This window comes from Pecten maximus, chromosome 2 (genome assembly GCF_902652985.1).
Source record: "Pecten maximus chromosome 2, xPecMax1.1, whole genome shotgun sequence".
In the NCBI taxonomy this organism is placed as follows: domain Eukaryota; kingdom Metazoa; phylum Mollusca; class Bivalvia; order Pectinida; family Pectinidae; genus Pecten; species Pecten maximus.
Genome location: NC_047016.1, coordinates 37,315,957 through 37,342,192, shown reverse-complemented (window position 1 = coordinate 37,342,192; position 26,236 = coordinate 37,315,957). Strand labels below are relative to the sequence as shown.

Genomic DNA, 26,236 nt, shown 5'->3' with positions numbered 1-26,236 from the left:
CACATTACACACCTCATCCTCCCAACCGAGTGTTGTCTCACATCACACACCTCATCCCCCCCCCCCCCAATCTAATGTTGCCTCACATTACACACCTCATCCTCCCAACCTAATGTTGTCATACATTACACACCTCATCCTACTAACCCAGTGTTGTCTCACATTACACACCTCATCCTCCCAACCCAGTGTTGTCTCACATCACACACCTCATCCCCCAACCCAGCGTGTCTCACATTATACACCTCATCCTCTCAACCTTGTGTTGCCTCACATTACACACCTCCCCCTCTCAACCTAGTGTTGTCTCACATCACACGCCACATCCTTCCAATGTTATGTTCTTGAGTTACCCATGACTGCTGTTACTGTGTGTATTACATTATACTTTTATGGATAGTGGCTGCGTCGAAGAATGTCCGCACTTATCTTATCATCTTTTTAAATATTCAATATCAAAAGCAAAATGCGAAATTAGAATCCCACGTCTCCCCATTCCTTATATATTTTAAGACTGGTTTGGTTTAAGGTTTTTCGTTTATTCCCCACTTTCCTCCCTTAGTACCACAATGGTGGCCCCTAGGGATCACTGAGGATGAAGGAAAAAAACAGATGTGTGGTGTCACTCTGATCACTGACGAGTCTTAGAAGGACGAAAAAGTTGTATGATGTCCCTGGCACCACTGATGAAAATCAAAAGTTTAAAACATCTGTATAGTGTCCCTACCATCATCGACGAGACTTAGAATCATTTTTTTCATCTTACAATATATTCGTCAGTAATTACACATGAAATGGTATTATCCACTTGTATTTAGTCTGTGCAATTCTGTGTACAATTCACCAAACTAACATTTTGATGATCTACTTTTTATGACATAATTAGGTCAATCAAAGATTAAAGATATGTGTTTTATCCCTAAAAGAGAGTTGTGTATATTAAAGGAATAAGAATACAATTAACATGTGTATTATATTTATTTTGTTGTTCAATCTTAATATCTAACAGTCATGTAAAAGTAAGCCGTTGTTCGTAAAAACAAAAATAATGAAACGTTTAAAGACACAACACAATATGAGATGACTTAAACAATAGAAAACATCCAGAAAATTATGTTGCCAATGTAAATCAAAATGAACACTAAATCAGGAATCATTAAACTTTATATAACAACACAGATCCCTTTGTTTTTAAGTGGTTAAGGTGTCCCGACACTTTAACACTAGCCCTCCATCATTGGGTTGCGAGTTCGAAACCCACGTTGGGCAGTTGCCAGGTACTGACCGTAGGCCGGTGGTTTCTCTCCGGGTACTCCGGCTTTCCTCCACCTCCAAAACCTGGCACGTCCTTAAATGATCCTGGCTGTTAATAGGACGTTAAACAAAAACAAACCAACTTTGTTTTTCTCAAACTCTTGTTGTTTAGCAGTTAGAGAGGTACATATTGTGACGGTCAAGTGGTCAGGACTCTGTATCCTGACTCAGCTTGAAAATAACCTGTGGTAGCGTGGCTACCGCCACAATAGTATAAAGGACGGGTAGGAGACTCTTGCCTAACTACCCTAAACTGACGACTCAGTTTGCACCAATTAAACACCTGAATAGCTTATAACTTCTAAGAGACAACCAAGATACCAAATTACAGTACAATTAGGCATTTATTTATGAGACATAAAGATTCCATTTATGACAATAATTTCATCCTCTCTTACATGACATTGTTTCTTAACTCACATTCTTAACTATATATATCTGTTCCACACTAATGAATTATGTATTCACTAATATCCTGAATCACTCTCTAAAACTGTAACACTTACTGACTGATAACAACAATAAATATTCTTAACTGGCAAATACAAACTTTCTATTAACTTGGGTACTTTAACACTAACATTAATATGGTAAATAATCTACCACAGGAATCAAACTACTGCACTAATGTGTAATATCACTTCCAACTAGTATTTGTAGAAATAAACTAATAAATAATTCTCACTCATTTTTAACCATATGTGTATGGAACTATACTCAACATCAGCAGAATAAATCCTACCTAATAGAACTACATGTACTTAAACTTTGTTCATAAGAACTTCAAAGCTTCCAGAAATCTGTGAAAATACAACAATTTCCCTTAATATTTAATAATAAATATTATTCTAAAATATTCCTTAGATAATCCCGTAAATTCTGCTATTTGTCTAAATAATAATAAACATCTAACATTAGATAGTACACCAAAAGCCTCAGCAGCAGATCCTATCAGTAACTCACTTATTTTGTAAAAATGCCCCGTCCGTCCCAACTAACAAGAACAAATTCCCGAAAATCCCACATTAAAATACATAAACCCATCCCCACACATAAAGACTATACCTAACCTAACACATAAATACATGACGAGCTTTGGAACTGAGGAAACACCTCTTTGTCCATCGCTTAGACACCCACCTAAACAAACACGACTGACTACAGACGCAGACGAACGCAGACTGACTGTTTTGAATCGCCCGCTAAAATAGGAATAATGTCGCGTGAAGCGATTGCTTGATAATCTCGAACACATATAAACAATGGTATAATAAATATAATTTAAGTTCTATAAACCCTGCAATAACTCAACAACATAACTCTATTAACTCACATACCTTTACCACGCACAGAAGAAATATCGTCTGCAACTTGTAAATATTACGGCAGTAAAAAATACGAAACTACGCACACGTAAACAGTTCACATACATGCTAGCTTTACGGCTGTCATATAAACATCATGGCTGCGCTCTGTAGCGGGAACATGTGTTTCCACGATAAAAACTCCGTAAGTAAGATTATTAACGGGAGTATTAAGTGTCCTACTGATTAAAGCAAACCTACAATATTGAGAGAAATAGATTCATATCGCATGTATGACAAAACCCCGTGTTGTCACATTACCCCCGACTTAACGTGTTCAATGTCCCCATGAACACGAAAAACTACATAAAATGGCTGGTCAGATATAAGTGTTATATAGATATTACTTTAAAAAAAACCTAATAGGGATCCACAAAAATGCACAAGTGTACCCTACAACTGTTCTATCATTTACAACAATGACAGCTATTTAATATTTTACTGAAGTACTATTTTAGCACACAAAATTACAAGTGTGTCTTGGAGCACTATCAGTTAAATCTAAAACAAGATACACACAAAATTACAAGTGTGTTCTGGTATCCTACCAAGATAGCCGAAAAGGAAGAATACTACCGAATTGGTATATCACACACAAATAGCAGGTATGTTTAGATTAACCCGAATGACCTATTAACTATTTATAAAAAATACTGTACACTGTTTATGTATTTTCCAGACCAAGAACTTGATAGGGTAACTACCTTTGTAAATGGAATATATTAAATTTAAAAATTCATTACTATGACTAGAGTATTAATAAATTTATTCTGAACTGTTCCTGGAGTAGCACTAGAAGATATTTATAAAAACTTTACAAGTCAACTGCATCTTTCTCGCATTCCTTTCATTCAAATGTAGTAGGAGTGGAAAAATATCAAATTCATCTGTCTTCCAATAGAATATGTACTGGCTTAGTGTTCTAGCTAAGTAAGATTATTAACGGGAGTATTAAGTGTCCTACTGATTAAAGCAAACCTACAATATTGAGAGAAATAGATTCATATCGCATGTATGACAAAACCCCGTGTTGTCACAATATCGTTTTATACTTTTTACACTGACAAATAAACCACAAACATACTCTCCATCCTGTGTCTACTAAACCATAAAACATACTCTCCAACCAGGTGTCTACTAAACCACAAAAAATAAAACAAAACAAAAAAATGCTCTCAATCCGGATTTTAACTAAACCCCAAAACATACTCTCCATCCCGGTACCACAAAACTCCAAAACATATTCAGCATTCGTCTGACAACTACATCCCAATCATACTCACGTTTCGAATGACAACTAACCCAATATATACTCATAATTCGAAAGACATCTAAGCCACAAACATACCATTCGACAGACAACTAAGCCCCAAACATAATGTTCGACTGAAGTGTATACATATTATCAATGCATTTTTGAAAAAGAAATAATGAACGAAGGTTGACGATTTACTCAAAGCAATCTATACATACATGTATGTTGATATTACTAGAAGACAAATCTTATACTAATTCATCTCCACGCGCCGCACGTGTGGCTCAAAGTACAAGTAGATCATTATCAACTTTTAAAACATCACGCGTTTTCCTGAGACACTATAAGAAAATGCTCTCTACTAATCGACAAGATGATAGGCAGAGCATTTTCTGTTCTTGTTAAAATGAAATTTGAGTAATAGTCGCTAAAAGAAATCATCCTTATGGAAATTAAGCACTGCAAAACATCTTAATTATCTGAAGTCTTCAACAGTGTTCTCGATGACCGGGTAAGTAAGTCCTTCTGGGGGTATCGTGGACGGAATGTAGCTGCTGCATTCATTTAAATCTGAAAATTGAAACAATAAGACGTTAAAAATGCATTTTAAGATAAAATATTTTACTTTTGTTTATGCCATACAGAATGATACATTAAAGAATATGGAACTTCTTTTGAATTTTCTTCGTTGCCTCTAAGGTTTTAACACTTTAGGACCTTAGAAACACTTACTAGTCCTACAAGAACAAATAGCTTTAGGATGTAGATAAATTAATTTTGGCTCTACGATGTCTAACTTTAAATGTCTGTACACAGTTTGTACAATCTTGCGATATACTTACATGTGTTTTCTAAAGCTGTATTTTCCTTCTCTTCGTTTACATGTTTCGGTCGCCATTTTCTTGCCTTGACCTCGAGCGTCCTCTCCTTTCTCTTCCTCACAAGCGTCTGGATAATGGCGATGAACCGTTCTGTACTCGAGTATTGTCCGAGCTGTTGTCGACACTGCGGACACCTGGCGCTCCTGTCCATCTCTAAGCTTTTACGGATACAAGCCGCGTGATACGCTGTAATTATACCATACTTCCTCCTTATACCATACAGTGTAAGTAATTTACAAATTTCAGAGCAAATCATGGTTTTACTACTATACTGTAAACATATATGTTTTAGCGTTAATGTTATTTTACTGTTTTTTGGCGCTTAAAGCATTTATCCTATTTCTTATTGAGTCATTTAAATTTTCTTTATGTTTTCTACGGCAAGCATTTTGGTGCATCAATTCATTAATGCGCTTATCTGGCCCTATTCTGTTGTACGCTAAAATTTTGATACGCAAAAATACGCTAATTTCCTGATGATTAAAAAATAGCTGATTGGCTGAAATCATACATTTTCAAAAGGGGATATCAATAAAACAAATGTATAAGACAAATATTTCCTTCCGGGTAATGTCTGGAGAACAGTTTAAACCAATTTTTATTTGATATAACATCAGTCAAAATACTGAACTGTCATATAGATTAATGGATTGATATTATTATCGGTTAAAACAGTAATGTCTAAAGAACCACTGTTTTTGTTTTTAATTTTGTTAAGGTGGTGTGGAAATAAATACTGATTATTATATATAATTTTATGTCACGGATCCATTTTTGCGAGGCAATAAGAAGGCAGATAGAAAATAAAATACGTAGTGTAACTTACTGTGGTTACAGGTGATCACGACAACAGATTTCGTCAGCAAGTTTTTCTCCTCCAGACAAATCGCACAATCAGAACCTGACAACAGAATGTGAAAATGATAAACCTCGTTAACAATAAGAGGCTACAGATAAAACAGATTACGAAAACATGACACAATTTGAACAACCAGAACCTAAACATGAAAACAAGATACAGTTTTAACAACAAGAACCTAAATATGAAAGCGGAAATAAAGACAATTATTATTTTTTACTCAAAACCTAAAGACGACAAGGAAAAGTGTTAAGAACTGTTTTAAATCTTGTAACAGCAAAATAAGATCATCCATGTTAATACTGACATGTTGATCGAGATAATTATGTACAAAACTAAATCCATTTAATATCTACGGCTTATAAATATATTACATTTCTTAAATCTGGTGCCATATCGGATTAGAAGAACATAAAAATTATGTTGTTGTTATCAAATCAGTTTTTTTCTTTATATCTGTTATCACAATATGCAAAAAAAAAGGATCACTTTTATTTACAAACCAAGAGACATTAACAGTGCTTGCGGGTATTAAAATTTTGTTTACATTAGCCATGTATATCAGAGCACGTAATAAAATAAATCGATCAGCGAGATACATCATGTTTAGCAAATAAATCGAGCACTAAGATATATTGTTTGGCAAATAAATCCCAATTGTTTGATTAGTGATACGACCCGGAATACATGTATACACATGTACTAAACGTGTAATTCCAATATTGAAGAGCTATGAAATTCATTAATATTTCTTGAAATCATGAGTTCTTTTCACCTCCCTATCCAGATTTTGACATTTCTTTTGATCTTTTGCAAGTATTTGGTATCTCTTATGATCATCATCTTAGGCGCTTAGCATCAATGACGAGATGATTAGAAAATAGCTGTATGGTGCATTTTAATTCATTTTGACCTCACTCTATCTAAATCTGAATTTGTTTTAAAAAGTACTAATACCTTGAGGGTTTTATGTAATCCTCACAAGGTATACCAATCCTTGTGATGGCATATACATCTCAAAACATACCATTTAGCTGTCTAATAAATCTCAAAACATACCATTTAGCTGTCTAATAAATCTCAAAATATACCATTTAGCTGTCTAATAAATCTCAAAATATACCATTCAGCTGTCTAATAAATCTCAAAATATACCATTCAGCTGTCTAATAAATCTCAAAACATACCATTTAGCTGTCTAATAAATCTCAAAATATACCATTCAGCTGTCTAATAAATCTCAAAATATACCATTTAGCTGTCTAATAAATCTCAAAACAAACCATTTAGCTGACTTATAAATCTCAAAGCATACCAATCCTTAGGGTGACATACAAATCTTAAAACATACCATTTAGCTGACATAGAAATCTCAAAATACCATTTAGCTGACTTATACATCTCAAAACATACCATTCGGCTGATATATATATATCAAAACATACATATGTACCGTTTGGTTGACTTATTAATCTAAAAACATACCATTCGGCCGACATATAAATCTACAAACATACCATTCGGCTGACATATAAATCTACAAACATACCATTCGGCTGACATATCAATATACAAACATACCATTCGGCTGACATATAAATCTACAGACATACCATTCGGCTGACATATAAACCTAAAAACATATCATTAGGCTGACATATAAATCTAAAAACATACCATTCGGCTGACATATAAATCTAAAAACATACCATTCAGCTGATATGTAAATCTAAAAACATATAATTCTGCTGACATATCAATCTAAAAACATATAATTCGGCTGACATATCAATCGAAAAACATACCATTCGGCTGACATATCAATCTACAAACATACCATTCGGCTGACATATAAACCTAAAAACATACCATTCGGCTAACATATCAATCTAAAAACATACCATTCGGCTGACATATAAACCTAAAAACATACCATTCGGCTGACATGTAAATCTAAAAACATACCATTCGGCTGACATATAAATCTTAAAACATACCATTCGGCTGACATATAAATCTTAAAACATACAATTCGGCTGACATATCAATCTAAAAACATACCATTCGGCTGACATATCAATCTAAAAACATATAATTCGGCTGACATATCAATATAAAAACATACCATTCGACTGACATATCAATATAAAAACATACCATTCGACTGACATATCAATCTAAAAACATATAATTCGGCTGACATATCAATCGAAAAACATACCATTCGACTGGCATATCAATCTAAAAACATGTAATTTGGCTGACATATCAATCTACAAACATACCATTCGACTGACATATCAATCTAAAAACATACCATTCGGCTGACATATAAATCTAAAAACATATAATTCGGCTGACATATAAATCTACAAACATACCATTCGGCTGACATATAAATCGAAAACCATACCATTCGGCTGACATATAAATCTAAAAACATATAATTCGGCTGACATATAAATCTACAAACATACCATTCGACTGACATATCAATCTAAAAACATATAATTCGGCTGACATATAAATCTACAAACATACCATTCGACTGACATATCAATCTAAAAACATATAATTCGGCTGACATATAAATCTAAAAACATATAATTCGGCTGACATATCAATCGAAAAACATACCATTCGACTGGCATATCAATCTAAAAACATACCATTCGACTGGCATATCAATCTAAAAACATACCATTCGACTGGCATATCAATCTAAAAACATACCATTCGGCTGACATATAAATCTAAAAACATATAATTTGGCTGACATATAAATCTACAAACATACCATTCGGCTGACATATAAATCGAAAACCATACCATTTGGCCGACATATAAATCTAAAAACATATAATTCGGCTGACATATAAATCTACAAACATACCATTCGACTGACATATCAATCTAAAAACATATAATTCGGCTGACATATAAATCTAAAAACATATAATTCGGCTGACATATCAATCGAAAAACATACCATTCGACTGGCATATCAATCTAAAAACATACCATTCGACTGGCATATCAATCTAAAAAGATACCATTCGACTGGCATATCAATCTAAAAAGATACCATTCGGCTGACATATCAATCTAAAAACATATAATTCGGCTGACATATCAATCTAAAAACATACCATTCGACTGACATATCAATATAAAAACATACCATCCGACTGACATATCAATATAAAAACATACCATTCGACTGACATATCAATATAAAAACATACCATTCGACTGACATATCAATATGAAAACATATAATTCGGCTGACATATCAATCTAAAAACATATAATTCGGCTGACATATCAATATAAAAACATACCATTCGACTGACATATCAATATAAAAACATACCATTCGACTGACATATCAATATAAAAACATACCATTCGACTGACATATCAATCTAAAAACATATAATTCGGCTGACATATCAATATAAAAACATACCATTCGACTGACATATCAATCTAAAAACATATAATTCGGCTGACATATCAATATAAAAACATACCATTCGACTGGCATATAAATCTAAAAACATACCATTCGACTGGCATATAAATCTAAAAAGATACCATTCGGCTGACATATAAATCTAAAAACATATAATTCGGCTGACATATAAATCTAAAAACATACCATTCGACTGGCATATAAATCTAAAAACATACCATTAGACTGGCATATAAATCTAAAAAGATACCATTCGACTGGCATATAAATCTAAAAACATATAATTCGGCTGACATATAAATCTAAAAACATATAATTCGGCTGACATATAAATCGAAAAACATACCATTCGGCTGACACATAAATCGAAAAACTTTTTTACCATTCGGCTGACATATAAATCGAAAACCATACCATTTGGCCGACATATAAATCTAAAACCATATAATTCGGCTGACATATAAATCTACAAACATACCATTCGACTGACATATCAATCTAAAAACATATAATTCGGCTGACATATAAATCTAAAAACATATAATTCGGCTGACATATCAATCGAAAAACATACCATTCGACTGGCATATCAATCTAAAAACATACCATTCGACTGGCATATCAATCTAAAAAGATACCATTCGACTGGCATATCAATCTAAAAAGATACCATTCGGCTGACATATCAATCTAAAAACATATAATTCGGCTGACATATCAATCTAAAAACATACCATTCGACTGACATATCAATATAAAAACATACCATCCGACTGACATATCAATATAAAAACATACCATTCGACTGACATATCAATATAAAAACATACCATTCGACTGACATATCAATATGAAAACATATAATTCGGCTGACATATCAATCTAAAAACATATAATTCGGCTGACATATCAATATAAAAACATACCATTCGACTGACATATCAATATAAAAACATACCATTCGACTGACATATCAATATAAAAACATACCATTCGACTGACATATCAATCTAAAAACATATAATTCGGCTGACATATCAATATAAAAACATACCATTCGACTGACATATCAATCTAAAAACATATAATTCGGCTGACATATCAATATAAAAACATACCATTCGACTGGCATATAAATCTAAAAACATACCATTCGACTGGCATATAAATCTAAAAAGATACCATTCGGCTGACATATAAATCTAAAAACATATAATTCGGCTGACATATAAATCTAAAAACATACCATTCGACTGGCATATACATCTAAAAACATACCATTAGACTGGCATATAAATCTAAAAAGATACCATTCGACTGGCATATAAATCTAAAAACATATAATTCGGCTGACATATAAATCTAAAAACATATAATTCGGCTGACATATAAATCGAAAAACATACCATTCGGCTGACACATAAATCGAAAAACTTTTTTACCATTCGGCTGACATATAAATCGAAAAACATACCATTCGGCTGACATATAAATCCTAAAATGAATCGACCGACAGATGACATCAAAACATGTTTATCTTTAAAATGACTAATAAACCCTATACATACCCATATTCTGGCTGACGAATTTGATTCGGCTGTTTACATCTTCACAGCAACAGCAGATGCCACACAATTTTCCTTGCTTCTGAAAAAGTGCAAACAATTTATCGCACATGTTTATCTTTCATTAGATTTGAAGAAATATACACATCAGTATATTTAGTAGGATATTATTATTTATGCATTTCCATCACATACAATCTCTCAAATTAACAAGGGTTTAACGCGCGTTAATCTGTGTATATTGCCGAAGTAGGAATTTGGGTGACAGGTAAAACGGACAGTGTGCATAAAGACGTTGACGTGGCATACGTCAACATAGCGTCGAAATGGCGTTATATTACTGTCACAGAGGATATAGAATATATCGTCTTTGTACAAATAGAATTTACAATGTAAACATAGCGATGAACTGTCCTTATGTTCCAGTTCCTGTACTCACTCTAAATAATAATAGATATAAATACTGTATAAAAAAAAAAAAAAGAAAAAAGAAAAAAAAGTAAAAAAAAAGAAGGTAGTAATAAAATAAGCAAACAAATAATAATAATAATAAAGAAAACGAAAACAAAAACGAAACAAAAACAAAAAAATTCTCCGTGTACTTGCCATATTAGGAACCCTGTATGTTAGACGACAAATTACAGTGATAATGATGGCGATGACGCAGGCTCCGAGGAAGACCACGATGACAATGACATCTCCTTCCGTTAATTCAACCCCTATCAAGCTAAAAATACAAATATCATTTTCATAAAGTTTGTATCCAGAATGTACAGAAATACTATTAATAGCGAGTTGTCCTATATCTAATTTTAGTATCACATCCTCAATACAGACTGACGCATGGTAAATACCGATATCCGGAAAAGTAATTATTGTAATGTCTGTAGTTGTAAATAGTCAGTGTCACCTTGTCACCAGTGACGTTCAATCTTGATACATGTATATGTATATAAGCTATTTAAACTCATAAAAGTCAGTGCATGCTCTACATTCCATGCATACCTTAATTGATATCAATTGAAGGTAATTAGGTGTATTTCTATAATAAACCAAAGCATATGATAAGTACAGCAAAAAAGAAAGAGGTAAACTTTTAAAATATGGATTTTATCTAAAAGTTCTGATATATATTATGTGGTTTTTTTTATACAACCCTCGAGTTTGTAGTATTAAACACTGTTGGTCTACTTTAGTCCTTGTGGTTGTCGTAACTTACTTGTCAGATTTTGATTCATTTGAATAGTGACACAGCTTAGAATATACACAGTCACTTGACGTTCTTTTGAAATCTAATATCAAAAATTATGAAATGCATTGAATTACATGTATGTGACTATTGCTCCCCCAGTCCAGGGTTTAAAATTTCTTTCGACCTTTTTTGAGTTGTTTTCATTATCACCTAGGTATCAACTCTTTAGGTACTTAGCACCATTGACGAGCCCTCGAAGGACGAAACAGCTCTATGGTGAAATTTTATTCATACAGAATCTGACTCGCAATTCGTATTGAAAGTGCTGATATCCTGTGTATTTCTCCACAATCCTTAATACCAGTACTTCACATATCAAGGTTCATCAAGTATAAATATCAGTCCTTTATCTAACTCATAATATATAACTACGTTTGTTGACCTCTTAGCTATACAAGTGTCACATGAAAAGGAATACATATAATGAAATCGTAAATCGACCAAATGGATATAAATATCAACAATAAATATAAAGTACATGTGACTAAGGCATGACAACAAGACCGCCATCAACACATCAAATTTAATTTCCGCAAAGTAAAAGAATATTTTCCAGTACAAACTTAGTTCTACCTCAATGTTTTCTCATTTCCATTGTCTCTTGACTATGTGATGTTTTCTGACATCTATCACGAATTTCGTGATATTGAGTGAGTAATCACGTAATTCTTGAATATTGTATCAGCTGTATATGTAAACACCGTAAGCAGGAAAAGCTAGTATGTTGCTATCTAGAAATGGGAATTCAACAATAGTAAAAGAGAAATCATGACATTAAGCATGCAGGTTAGTTTTGAGATGGTGCTGCTGATACAGTTGTAGATAAAGATTGATATATAAGCGGCTGGCATTGATGAGATTCTAGTGTAGTTTCTTGGCATACTATTTAACAGCATTATATCACTTTGAAAGGTCTGTGTTACCAGTTGTGAAAATCGATTTAATATTGCCAGCTTCAGTCTCAAACGTCAACTGCTATAAACATAATCTAGCCTTCGGGCCAACAGATATAAAATGGAGACGCCGCATTAAACGCGAAATTTAACAATTCTTACAAAATCTAGAGGGACAGCATGATGTGAAGGATTTCTGTGGTAACACACATGCCAACCGTAAAAAAGAAAGTGTTTTACATCATGCCAAATGGCCAAGATGCTCGTGTATTAGAATTCCTCAGTATACCTTACATTAGTAAAACGTAGTTGTACACATACGCCATTTCATTAGACAGCATTTATCATCAGTAAATGTAACGTTTTTGGTTTACAAAGGGCGTAGATTGGTTCACAGGTACAAATATGGCGGTGATTACACGAAATTTATACATACAACTGTATATAGGTTTAATGTAGAAAACTGCACCTTTGTTTTTCAATTTGCCAAGTTTAAAACTTGTTCAGCCTGTTTTAAAAACAGCAAATTATTTACAATCACATAACAGTACATATAGTTACATATTAAAATCAACATAGAAATAAACATTTTTTTTTTCAAATAATATGAATGGGCAAAGTGGACATCTAAAATCCGAAACAGACTATCGGGATAGCGTGGCAAATCCGGGTTGTTGTACTCACCGTTGGCCTCCATAGCTAACCGAGCCTGCCATATTTGTAAATACATGCAAAACAAAGTACGCTTGTACACCGCACACGATGGGAACTAGGAATATAAAACTTACATTTGTACAATAGTGTTTAGCATAATAATAACGAAAGCCATACTCTCCGACAGAATCCACATCCTAAAATTGGTCTTGTTTTTCATATATGAACAAAACATATCATTACTCCAGCTATGATTTGGCATATCGAGTTTAAAATCCGTGTACGAGAGTGAAGACCTTGATAGTGAGCTGTGCATAAGAATTAACATTTAGTTTCTAAACTGGGAGACATCTGTACTTTCGTTTTAGTGAAAAACTAATATTAGACTACAGCCTGTTAATCCGTTATATCACGTGTGTCCCGAATTATTCAGTCGGTCTTAAATTAATACGAAAGTTAATTTGGAAGACAGTGAGTAAAATGCTAGACCCGATAAGTAGGGCTGATGTGTAACAAACACGACCTATACTGTGTTCAGGTTTATGTCATATTTTAACACCACATAGAGTTTGCTGACCGCTGACTAACCACTACTGTATACCATACATTCAGGATGACTTCATCATTATAAATACTTTTATATATAATAAATATATACGTATGTGTCGTAAATGAAACTCGTATACTTTATTGTAATTATTGTGTTTTGACCAAGTAAGCAAAGGCCCCTTAGAAATCTAATTGTCAGCGCTATCATCATTTTCCGTTTGCTAGGCTGGGATACCCAGTGACGAATGTTTGATTATAAATGCTTACATAAGGCTGTATGAAACACGTTTATTTCCAATCATTTTCTTTCCATACAAGGATATTCCTGTCCACAGCTCCCCGAACTAGTATATATAACCTGTAGCTAAGACTAATCTTGACATCATTATATTATATTTCAATTTCTACTCAAGTTGGACTCGATGAAACTACCAAACTTAATCTGTTTCATTTGCTCATGAATTTGACCAGATTAACACTGATCAGTGCGTATGAATACATGGTTAAAATCCTTCCGCGGAACTATTTCGCTTTTTCTACATTGTTGTTATAAACATGGATTAATTATTAAAATTATCAAATGTATAATGTATTCTTGTATTTTATGAAAGACCAGATATGCTTTTTTTTTGGACAAAATAATGCTGTTTTTAATCCTAAAATTGCGGACTATTTTACTCGACCGACAAGACATGCACAATCCGGAACTCCTCGGACTTTTCCGCATTTAGACTTGCACAAGCTACAAGATATTAATATCTAGACCGACTTTTTTATTCGAAAAAATTTTTTTTATTGAAATATAAGGATTGAATCTAGATTTGGTCGATTTCATGGGGTCATGAATTGAGTTGCTCTTGAGACAAATTTAATGAACTGCTTCACTAATATCCAGCTTCTTGTGTCCACAGTTCACCAAAATATACTTATATCCCAAGTTCACCAATACTTACTGTCTCGTGTCCTCAGTTGGCCAAAAAATAGCTATGTATGACAGTTCACCAATATCTAATGTCTCGTGTCCGCAGTTCACCAAAATATACCTTTATACAAAGTTCACCAATATCCAGCGTCTCGTGTCTACAATCACCTAAAATATAGTTATCTAAAGTTCACCAAGATTTAATTCTCGTGTCCTCAGTTCACCTAAATATATCACTGTCTCAAGTTCACCAATATACAGCGTGTCGTGTTCACAATTCACCTAAAATATAGCTATCTAAATTTCACCAAGATTTAATTCTCGTGTCCTCAGTTCACCAAAATATATCTTTATGGAAAGTTCAACAAGACATGGTTTTCGTGCCACAGTTCGCCATCCCATGGTCCATAGTTATGTAATATAGTATTAAAGGAAGTAACCCTCGGAAGCGAAAAAATGATCAAGGATTTAAAAAAGAATATTTTTCACATATAAGGACTCGTGACCTTTTGACCTACACCGCCGTGGTCACTTTAACTTTCAATTATGTGGTCATAACAGTAAGGTAGGTAAACTCTATTTTGTATCCGTGTATTTAACCTTGATAATTAACACCCTATTAGCGACCCGTCTCGAATTCCAGCGGACAGTGAGATGTCTGCCTAGCTTTATCTACATAATTTTCCGAATTCTGTATGTCATAGGTTGGTCCTTATCTTGGCAATAGATTAGACATTCTCTTTACGGTGATATAAACGCCGGTGTGGCGCAGTGGTATAAGCTGCGGGTATTTCTGGCTAGGCGATTGGGTGCCGTAGATTGTGAGTTCGAGGCCCGGTCGGGGCACGAGTCAAAAAGTTGTCTTCCTTCGTCATTTGTGTTACTATGTTATATATATATTTATATATATATAAATGTGTGTGTATAATAAAGTTGGATTCACGATCCGTAATATGCAGCAAAAATACACATTTCATAATTATTTGTCCGGTTGTTACTCATCTTGACACTATATTATATATATAGATAGCCAGTGGGAATGGAAACCATATGCCAAGTCTCCGTGTAAGATCTAGTGTCAAGTCAATACTCAACAGTTTACCAAAATGTATCTTCGAATGTATCAGGCACAAGAGAAAACAACAAACTTTGACTTTGTTTTATTTCGATACTTTTCTGTGAACATACAACAATAATATAATTGGAACATGATTCTTTCTTAAAAATAAGCAATATCACAAATATTACAATGTACAAAAAAGTATTAAAGATGAAAACCATTCATGTCAATGAGAAATTTATATGATATCTGTATACATCTAGACAACAGCCAGAAAATGTATTGACAAAAATGTTAACCTGAAAAAAGTTCACATACCGTAAATATGTTATAAAGCTTATCAACAATGACAATCGATACTAATCCGTAGTAAAAAGGACGCTTATCAACAAACAGGAACGGGATGCTATACATGTGTTTGATTTGAGAACAAGAAGGATGTTTAAATGGTGTTCGATTTGAAAGAAAAGAGAGAAAGAGAGAAAGAGAGAGAGAGTGTGTGAACAATGAATTAATTGTAGGGTGTTGTTCCGGAGGATGCAGAGGATATCATTGTATTATTAATAAAATTGTTTTTAAAGATTTCTATAAAAAAAGTTTGAAACAATGACACTGGGATCGCTGGTACATCCGGAACTCATCGGGTAATTTACTATTACGATGATAATACACGATGAGTTCAGGATGATACATTCATCAATAGAGATTCCTAACAAGCGATATTCACCAATATACACGGCTTGTTTTGGGACATTCTCCGTCCCCTGCACTGGTACGACAAATACTTCCGGCAAACAAGTTAATTGGTAGATATTACAGAATCGACAGAGACTGATTGAGGTCTCAAGTTTGAGCAGCAGATAAACTTGTAGCAGAAGATTGGAAATGCATATTTGGACTTGTTCGCTTATGGCAAGCATGAAAAGGGCAGTAAATACATTGGAGAGTAATAAACATGGACGAATTATCTAAAGGTCAATGCTCTTTAAAGCTACAGGATGTTGTTTTTTTTATATGGCTAATGAAAGTGACATTTTACTTCTACGTAAAATGAGTTTCATGCTTTTTTTAAAAAAATAGTTTCAACGGTTCTAGCATAGCTGTTAAATTTAACACGGCTAATATTTCGCGGTTATCGCGCAACCATGCGATGTAATCATAATGCACTACAATACATTCATATGTATAAATATTAGCTGGGTATCTACATTCGCGCTATTTCAAAACATGCGAATATAGCGAAGTCAAATTCCCCGCGATTATTACCAACATACCCCCTTCTCTCTGTCTCTCGGTCTCTCTCTCTCTGTCTCTCTCTCTCTCTCTCACTGTCTGTCTGTCTCTCTGTCTGTCTGTCTGCCTCTCTCTGTCTGCCTCTCTCTGTCTCTGTCTCTCTCTGTCTCTCTCTCTCTGTCTCTCTCTCTGTGTCTCTCTCTCTCTCTCTCTCTCTCTCTCTCTCTCTGTCTCTGTCTGTCTGTCTGTCTCTCTCTCTCTCTCTCGCTCTCTCTTTCTCTCTCTCACACACACACTTATATCCATATCTTAATTAAATGAATCACTCTACCAAGATAATTTGTGTTTATAACACGACATTTTCACAATACAAATAGGAAGTATTTACAACACATTGACTTTTTGCTAGTTCGGAAAAGTCTAGCCATACACAACATTCAAATAATGCTTTGAAATTCGAAAAAAAAAAAGATTTGTTTATACAGAATGTTAAAGTAATGGTAATATTGAAAGAGTGACACAATGGGGTTTTCATTATAAATATAAACAAATATTTTTTAACAATCTACATTTTAGTAAGGCCACAGGAACATATTTCATATGATCGTTATACATACAAGATACCTGTACAGACACCAACAACAATACCCATGACTCTCATCACAATGAGGATACAACGAAAGACTGACTGGGAAGTGGAATTTTGGTTATATAAGCATCATTCGATATTTCTAATTCTAAACGAAAATATATCTCTTTTTTTCAGATTTGATGTAACGAAAATATATAAATTAAAAACGTCACCACATATACATATGAAGACAGATTGACGTATGCTTGCCATTCTTTTGCCAAAATAGTTTTATTAATAAATAATTAAGGAAAGCATCATTGATCGTTTATAATTTGAGTACTAAAATATTGTTTTTCTTTTTTCTTAGTAATCGATGATGAGGATAGGACCAAAACCACACACACATTTTGGAATATAAAGACTTTGTCTATATATAACTGTTACACACGCATTCTTTATACACACGACTTTCATTCAGACAGTTAAACACTTCATTTTCGATAATATATATCTTAAATCGCAAAACCTGTTATTTTCAGGAGTTCTTCGATTCTCCGATTATATTTCTCCAGAAACAAAACAAATATACCTTAACGTGAGAATAACGTGTTTACAAATCTGGTAAATGTCGAGATTTACCTCTTAAATTTACTCATATATTGCACAATCCATTGTCTTGAAGTAAACAGTACATAACTTCAAACATATTTCACAAGTGTGTTTCCTTAGCATATCTTTAGGAAGAATACAAAACAAATCAAATATTCATTCAACCATTAAACTTTCGTAAACAATTAATTGTTCGATGAATCCTTTTTTGAATAAGACAAATCAGGAAAATCCTATAATATCACAATTTAGTAAATAACAATCAGCTTATGCTTCATTGGCGATTTCTCGAAAGTAAGTACTTCTTCGATTAAATTTTGCGTTGTTATTTGAAATAGACTTTGCTAAATAAAGACTATGATTCTGAAATACAATAAATGTATGAAATGTGTTTATATAATATATAAATGGTGATCTTCAGGGAAATTTAAATTGTATTTTCTGAAAGCTTCATCATATATATATATATATATATGTAAATACTCACAATAAGAATAGTTTTACAGTCAAATTGACAGTACTTTAAATACTTTCTTCACCATACACGAAACAGCCGATGCCTGGTTGAGCATCTTTACAATGACACAATTTAACACAAGTAAGACGCCAAGACAATGATATGTTCTATTACATAGCATAACGATTGTCTGAGATGAATGGACTGAATGGAACTGGCGTATTGTTTTCTTCCAAGCTCGCACAGAATTGTGATGTCACCATGGCAACCAGTGTGACTTTGGTGCAATGTCTGATATATGTCAACAGGTTGATCTGCAAACTTTGCAGGTCTTGAGCTTCCCAAAGTTATAACAACCGGAAGTCGCGAACATTTGGGTATTATGGGTAAACCCAATGATGCACAACATCCTTAACGCTCTCATTTAAATGAGATGTAAAGTATTGTTGTGATAATCAACCCTTGCCATGGCAATGAAGGGCAGGAACCATCTTATGTTCTGTTTTCCAATAAAAATAAAAAGGTTTTAATTGAAGCACCAGGTAATTTGGGTACACAGCCTCAAACTATGGCATCAGGAGGAATCTCCGGAGGAATGTAACTGCTGCACTCTGGTAAATCTGAAAAAGAAAGAAAAGTCCTCAATATAATTTTCTTTGATTAAAACATGTTCTTTAAATCCACACTGATTTTTAATTACACACTAAGGGAAATCAACAGAATGATGTGTTCTCAATCGTCCAATGGAGAAATATATTAATATTTACTAATCGCAAGGATACTAACCTGTGTGTTCTGGTGCCATTTTTTCTTCCTCTTCTGCTTGTTGGAATTTTCCTGTCTTCGCTTCGAGCGTCCTCTCCTTCCTCTTCCTGAGAAGCGTCTGAATAATGGCAATGAACCGTTCGGTAGTTGAGTACTGTCCGGGTTGTCGTCGGCATTGTGGACACTTGGCTCTTTTGTCCATCTCGAGACATTTACTGATACAAGCCTGGTGATACGCTGTAATTTTAACCAGCCATGTTCAATACATTGATACATGTTTACACTTTAGCATTAGCATTGTTATATGTTTAACGAGCACATCACAATAAATATACAAAGTATTATTATATAACCGTCAAATTGACTTATGAAAAAAACCATCGCTCTTTATTTCTTTTAAAATATATATTATCAAGAACTTTAATATATTCTAATTCTTTTAATTGATTAATACATTATTTTTCAATCTTTTGTACCCCTGAATCTATGTGGGAATAAATATAATTTTGTTATTTTGTACTTGAAAGGCTATTCATTGATATAGAATCATTTGTGTAACTTTGAATTACATCATATAACAAAAATCGAATGATCATATGCTCAAAGCTACGATGGAAACAATCTGAATCGATCTTGACCAATCACATGACCATGAATACAATAAGAAAGTAAGAACATGATTGTTAATAATCACTTACTATGCTTGCATGTTATCTCTACGACCGGCTTCACCATCATATTTTTCTCCTCTAAACAAATTGCACAATCAGAGCCTGAAGATCAACCAAAAACATAATATTGATTATTTAATTCAAGGTACGAAATGCAAAAGCATACACAAAAATGCTGTGATGTTATCAAAATACGATATAAACACTTATATAAGTATGGTTGCGATTGTCTCCCTTCCCTCAAGGGAATGGACATCATATCTATTTAAAAGATATTAAATTGCTAATCTTCTACATATATGTATTTCATAAATAAATAAGCATTTTAAATAAAAAAAACCACATAATTGTAATCACATTTTAACACTTAATAATAAAAGGATGAATGAATATGTTACTGAATGAATGGATTATGTTGAAATGAGATCCCTCTTGTACCAGGACATTGCTTGCCATATGATAAATTCTGTTTTCTTTATAAACAATTTTAAGAAACTCAAGGTATCTTTATGGAGATACAGTAAAAATGCAAATATATCAAGTTAATTCCTTTCCTTGAATCGGAAATCGTTTCACTCTGTAAATATCAACATTTTCAAACATTGATATCAATGAATTTAAGATTCATAACACGACTGGTAATATTCATTTTACAAAAACTCGTTTTGTTTGAAGGTTTGTTCTTATAATCGCCTTCTTTTGATCTATTCGAGTTTTGTTTTTGGTCGTCTCCTGCCATCACTACGTTTTAGGCCCTCACCATCAAAGACGAGACCTAGAAGGACGAAACTGCTGTATTGTGCAGTATTTGCTCTACTGTATCATATTCTCATTTGTTTACAAGGTAATCATATACTGTGTGCCCTTAATACAATCTCTCGTATCCTCTTACAGAAAGTAAAGACAAAGTTCAGATACATACCCATCTTTTGGCTGACAACTTTGAACCGGCTGTTCACGTTGTTATCATAGCAACAGCAGATGCCAAGCAGACTTGCTTGATTCTGAAAACAAAATATCAAGACTTTATTATCCTAAATCTAAATATATAGATACATACATAAAACAATCCTACAATTCATTCATGTATATTAATATCTGTTTACGTGCTTACCAAAACCGTCAGTATGCATATAATATTCGCTCATTGTTATCTATATGGTCACCTAGTATGATCGGGCTTTTTCAATGCCTTATAGGTTCTTAATTACGGTTCTGATGTTTGTATCTGAATACATATGATCCAGCCTATGTGCCATCCCCATGTCAAAAAGCCTCTACACGGTAGTATGGAAATTGTAAAGAAAAAAGAATTTTCTTGACAGCATAATAGACGAGTAATCCATTGGTTGCTTTAGTGTATTTCAGATGCGCTTGATGAGAATTTTATAATCACTATAACACTACTGCTATTAAAGTGATAACCCCAGGTATACAGTGGAAGACATTAATTTCACTCGAAAGCGCGACTGCTCCAAAGGAATGTATAGTTTCATCGTGCAGAAAAAAGTTGGTCATAAATCGTAACGTCAGCTTGAACTGTGACCTTTATCCCGAATATTCATCCCATACAATAAATAATCGAGCGACACAAAAATGGTCATGTGGATTTCGTAATACACCATTAGGACTTTAGGTAGGTATTTTTGGTTAAGAGTTATCTCCCTTACATATCTTTAAATAAATCTAAACAGCGTAAAACTGTACATACCCCCTTATTGCTTCGTCGGCGACACGCTAGGTGGCAGACAATTGTGATGATGATGGCGACGACACATGCTCCGATAACAACAGCGATGAAGATTATGTCTCCTTTTGAAAATTCTGCCCCTTGGGACCTGGAAAAGAGGATGGATGATTAGTTGATATTATCAGATGAAGATAACGAGTAGTTACTACCCACACCTGGGACTCCAAATGATCCGTCCCAACAACCACCTCATTTCACAGGCAGTCCAGAACTGTAACACGTGTGTTTCTGCACGACCATCAAGAAAAACGTGAACTATATAAAAAAAAATATTACTCCACACTTTAGATATTATTATGTTAAACCCTATTATTAATATATTAACCTTGTCATTATTGTACATATCGATATTAGTAAGCTCTTTACAAAGGGTACCTTATTATTTACCAATGACTTATTTGGTACAGTATCATTACCAGTGCCTTATTTTACAGTATCATTACCAGTGCCTTATTTGATACAGTATTATTAACAATGACTTATTTGGTACAGTATTATTATCAATGACTTATTTGGTACAGTATTATTAACAATGACTTATTTGGTACAGTATCATCACCAGTGACTTATTTGGTACAGTAGCATTACCAATGACTTATTTGGTACAGTATTATTACCAATGCCTTATTTGGTACAGTATTATTACCAGTGACTTATTTGGTACAGTATTATTAACAATGACTTATTTGGTACAGTATTATTACCAGTGACTTATTTGGTACAGTATTATTAACAATAACTTATTTGGTACAGTATTATTACCAATGACTTATTTGGTACAGTATCATTACCAATGACTTATTTGGTACAGTATCATCACCAGTGACTTATTTGGTACAGTATCTTTACTAGTGACTTATTTGGTACAGTATTATTAACAATGACTTATTTGGTACAGTATTATTACCAGTGACTTATTTGGTACAGTATCTTTACTAGTGACCTATTTGGTACAGTATTATTAACAATGACTTATTTGGTACAGTATTATTTACCAATGACTTATTTGGTACAGTAGTATTACCAGTGACTTATTTGGTACAGTATCATTACCAGTGCCTTATTTGGTACAGTATTATTAACAATGACTTATTTGGTACAGTATTATTTACCAATGACTTATTTGGTACAGTATCATTACCAGTGACTTATTTGGTACAGTAGTATTGCCAGTGCCTTATTTGGTACAGTACTATTACCAGTGCCTTATTTGGTACAGTACTATTACCAGTGCCTTATTTGGTACAGTATCATTACCAGTGACTTATTTGGTACAGTATTATTACCAATGACCTTTTTGGTACAGTATTATTTAACAATGACTTATTTGGTACAGTACTATTACCAGTGCCTTATTTTACAGTATCATTACCAGTGCCTTATTTGGTACAATATCATTACCAGTGACTTATTTGGTACAGTATTATTACCAATGACTTATTTGGTACACTATTATTTACCAATGACTTATTTGGTACAGTATTATTACCAGTGCCTTATTTGGTACAGTATCATTACCAGTGACTTATTTGGTACAGTATTATTACCAATGACTTATTTGGTACAGTATTATTACCAGTGCCTTATTTGGTACAGTATCTTTACTAGTGACTTATTTGGTACAGTATCATTACCAATGACTTGTTTGGTACAGTATTATTACCAGTGCCTTATTTGGTACAGTATCATTACCAGTGACTTATTTGGTACAGTATTATTACCAATGACTTATTTGGTACAGTATTATTACCAATGACTTATTTGGTACATTATCATTACCAGTGCCTTATTTGGAACAGTATTATTACCATTGCCTTATTTTACAGTATCATTACCAGTGCCTTATTTGGTACAGTATCATTACCAGTGCCTTATTTGGTACAGTATCATTGCCAGTGACCTATTTGGTACAGTATTATTAACAATGACTTATTTGGTACAGTATTATTTACCAATGACTTATTTGGTACAGTATTATTATCAATGACTTATTTGGTACAGTATTATTATCAATGACTTATTTGGTACAGTATTATTACCAATGACTTATTTGGTACAGTATTATTAACAATGACTTATTTGGTACAGTATTATTATCAATGACTTATTTGGTACAGTATCATTACCAGTGACTTATTTGGTACAGTATTATTTACCAATGACTTATTTGGTACAGTATTATTATCAATGACTTATTTGGTACAGTATTATTATCAATGACTTATTTGGTACAGTATTATTACCAGTGACTTATTTGGTACAGTATTATTACCAGTGACTTATTTGGTACAGTATTATTATCAATGACTTATTTGGTACAGTATTATTAACAATGACTTATTTGGTACAGTATTATTATCAATGACTTATTTGGTACAGTATTATTATCAATGACTTATTTGGTACAGTATTATTACCAGTGACTTATTTGGTACAGTATTATTATCAATGACTTATTTGGTACAGTATTATTAACAATGACTTATTTGGTACAGTATTATTAACAATGACTTATTTGGTACAGTAGCATTACCAGTGACTTATTTGGTACAGTATTATTTACCAATGACTTATTTGGTACAGTATTATTATCAATGACTTATTTGGTACAGTATTATTACCAGTGACTTATTTGGTACAGTATTATTATCAATGACTTATTTGGTACAGTATTATTAACAATGACTTATTTGGTACAGTATTATTAACAATGACTTATTTGGTACAGTAGCATTACCAGTGACTTATTTGGTACAGTATTATTTACCAATGACTTATTTGGTACAGTATTATTATCAATGACTTATTTGGTACAGTATTATTACCAGTGACTTATTTGGTACAGTATTATTATCAATGACTTATTTGGTACAGTATTATTAACAATGACTTATTTGGTACAGTATTATTAACAATGACTTATTTGGTACAGTATTATTATCAATGACTTATTTGGTACAGTATTATTATCAATGACTTATTTGGTACAGTAGTATTACCAGTACCGTATTTGGTACAGTATCATTACCAGTACCGTATTTGGTACAGTATTATTATCAATGACTTATTTTGTACAGTATTATTACTAATGACCTATTTGGTACCGTATGACTTATTTGCACTGTGTACTGGATACTATCGTTCCAAGTGACTTATTGTATCAGTCGAATGTGAAACATTACTAACAGTAAATTATTTGCATTCTCTATTTAAATAATATGACTTATTTTCACTATCTATAAGTATCGATATAAGTAATGGCCTATTTGAAACATTTAATAGTTACTATTATATGATATTTATTTGCATTGTTTAACGATAATATCAACACCGTTAGTGACCTACATAGACAGTCTGTGTATGAGTAAAATTGACCTCTTCATTGCCTATAAGGAAATACATTGTTGATAAACATCTCACCACAGGGTTTATCAGCACACATACCACTTTATATTTAATACAGGATATTGAAGTCTCTGACCGACTTCTATCACAACATGACTGCATCAGGCTCAGTCACCTCTACATGTTTGAAGTAAAATATTCTTCATCTTACTTCTGATCTAACAACCAGGTAAAACTGGCCAATCACAAAATACATATACTTTTTAATATTAAGTACTTCCTCTCATACGCTATCTACATTGTTTGCTGCTTTATAAAAAAAATCGAGTTCCTTGAATGCTAAATCTTGTACATAAAATCGGTCGAGGCAGACGTATTCTTTTCAAACTCATTAAATTTTCTGAGCGTTATAGGTTGTCCAAAATGAGAATGTTCAAGCGTGATTCACGCCTTGAGTGTTAGTCACTGAAATAAATACATTACATCAAACTATAAAATGCAAACGAACGCATCTGATTCTCCTGGTTTAAAATGCCGCATGTGACCTCAACAATAACAATCTATTTTCGTTACTTACAGCTGGATGACAGTGTATATGGAAAACACAGAGAAAGTCATTGACTCAGTCAGTATCCATATTCTAAAAGTTGTCAAATGTTCACAATATAAGCACAGCAAAGCCATCCGCCAAGTTGAATGTGACATACTGCACGTATTATGACTTGTGTAGCGGCAAGCTAGGGCAGGCCTATAGTGTACGCAGTTATTATCCGCTAGGGAATTCCAAAT

At 33.2% G+C, this 26,236-nt stretch overlaps 2 protein-coding genes across 14 annotated transcripts in view; both read right to left on the bottom strand.

The window, feature by feature from the left end:
* Nucleotides 1-1,639: 1,639 nt before the first annotated feature.
* LOC117321972 lies at nt 1,640-13,269 on the bottom strand. Its single transcript, XM_033876624.1, has 5 exons — nt 11,320-13,269; nt 10,717-10,795; nt 5,641-5,715; nt 4,776-5,000; nt 1,640-4,503 (listed from the first exon to the last, which is right to left on the bottom strand). The coding sequence occupies exons 1-5, from the start codon at nt 11,320-11,322 to the stop codon at nt 4,409-4,411; spliced, it is 477 nt and encodes a 158-aa protein (XP_033732515.1). The 5' UTR covers nt 11,323-13,269; the 3' UTR covers nt 1,640-4,408.
* A 2,859-nt stretch (nt 13,270-16,128) lies between these two features.
* Nucleotides 16,129-26,236, bottom strand: part of LOC117321970 — a 47,681-nt gene continuing 37,573 nt past the window's right edge. For 12 of the 13 annotated variants that reach the window (XM_033876611.1, XM_033876622.1, XM_033876620.1 and 9 more), the window contains 5 exons: nt 22,064-22,190; nt 21,275-21,356; nt 20,380-20,454; nt 19,703-19,918; nt 16,129-19,536 (listed from right to left, as the gene is read on the bottom strand). In XM_033876611.1, the coding sequence (XP_033732502.1) occupies nt 19,478-19,536; nt 19,703-19,918; nt 20,380-20,454; nt 21,275-21,356; nt 22,064-22,190 (559 nt within the window). In that variant the 3' untranslated portion in view covers nt 16,129-19,477. Of the gene's footprint in view, nt 19,537-19,702; nt 19,919-20,379; nt 20,455-21,274; nt 21,357-22,063; nt 22,191-26,024; nt 26,206-26,236 lie in introns of those variants that run through there. The other variant, XM_033876612.1, reaches the window with a different exon arrangement.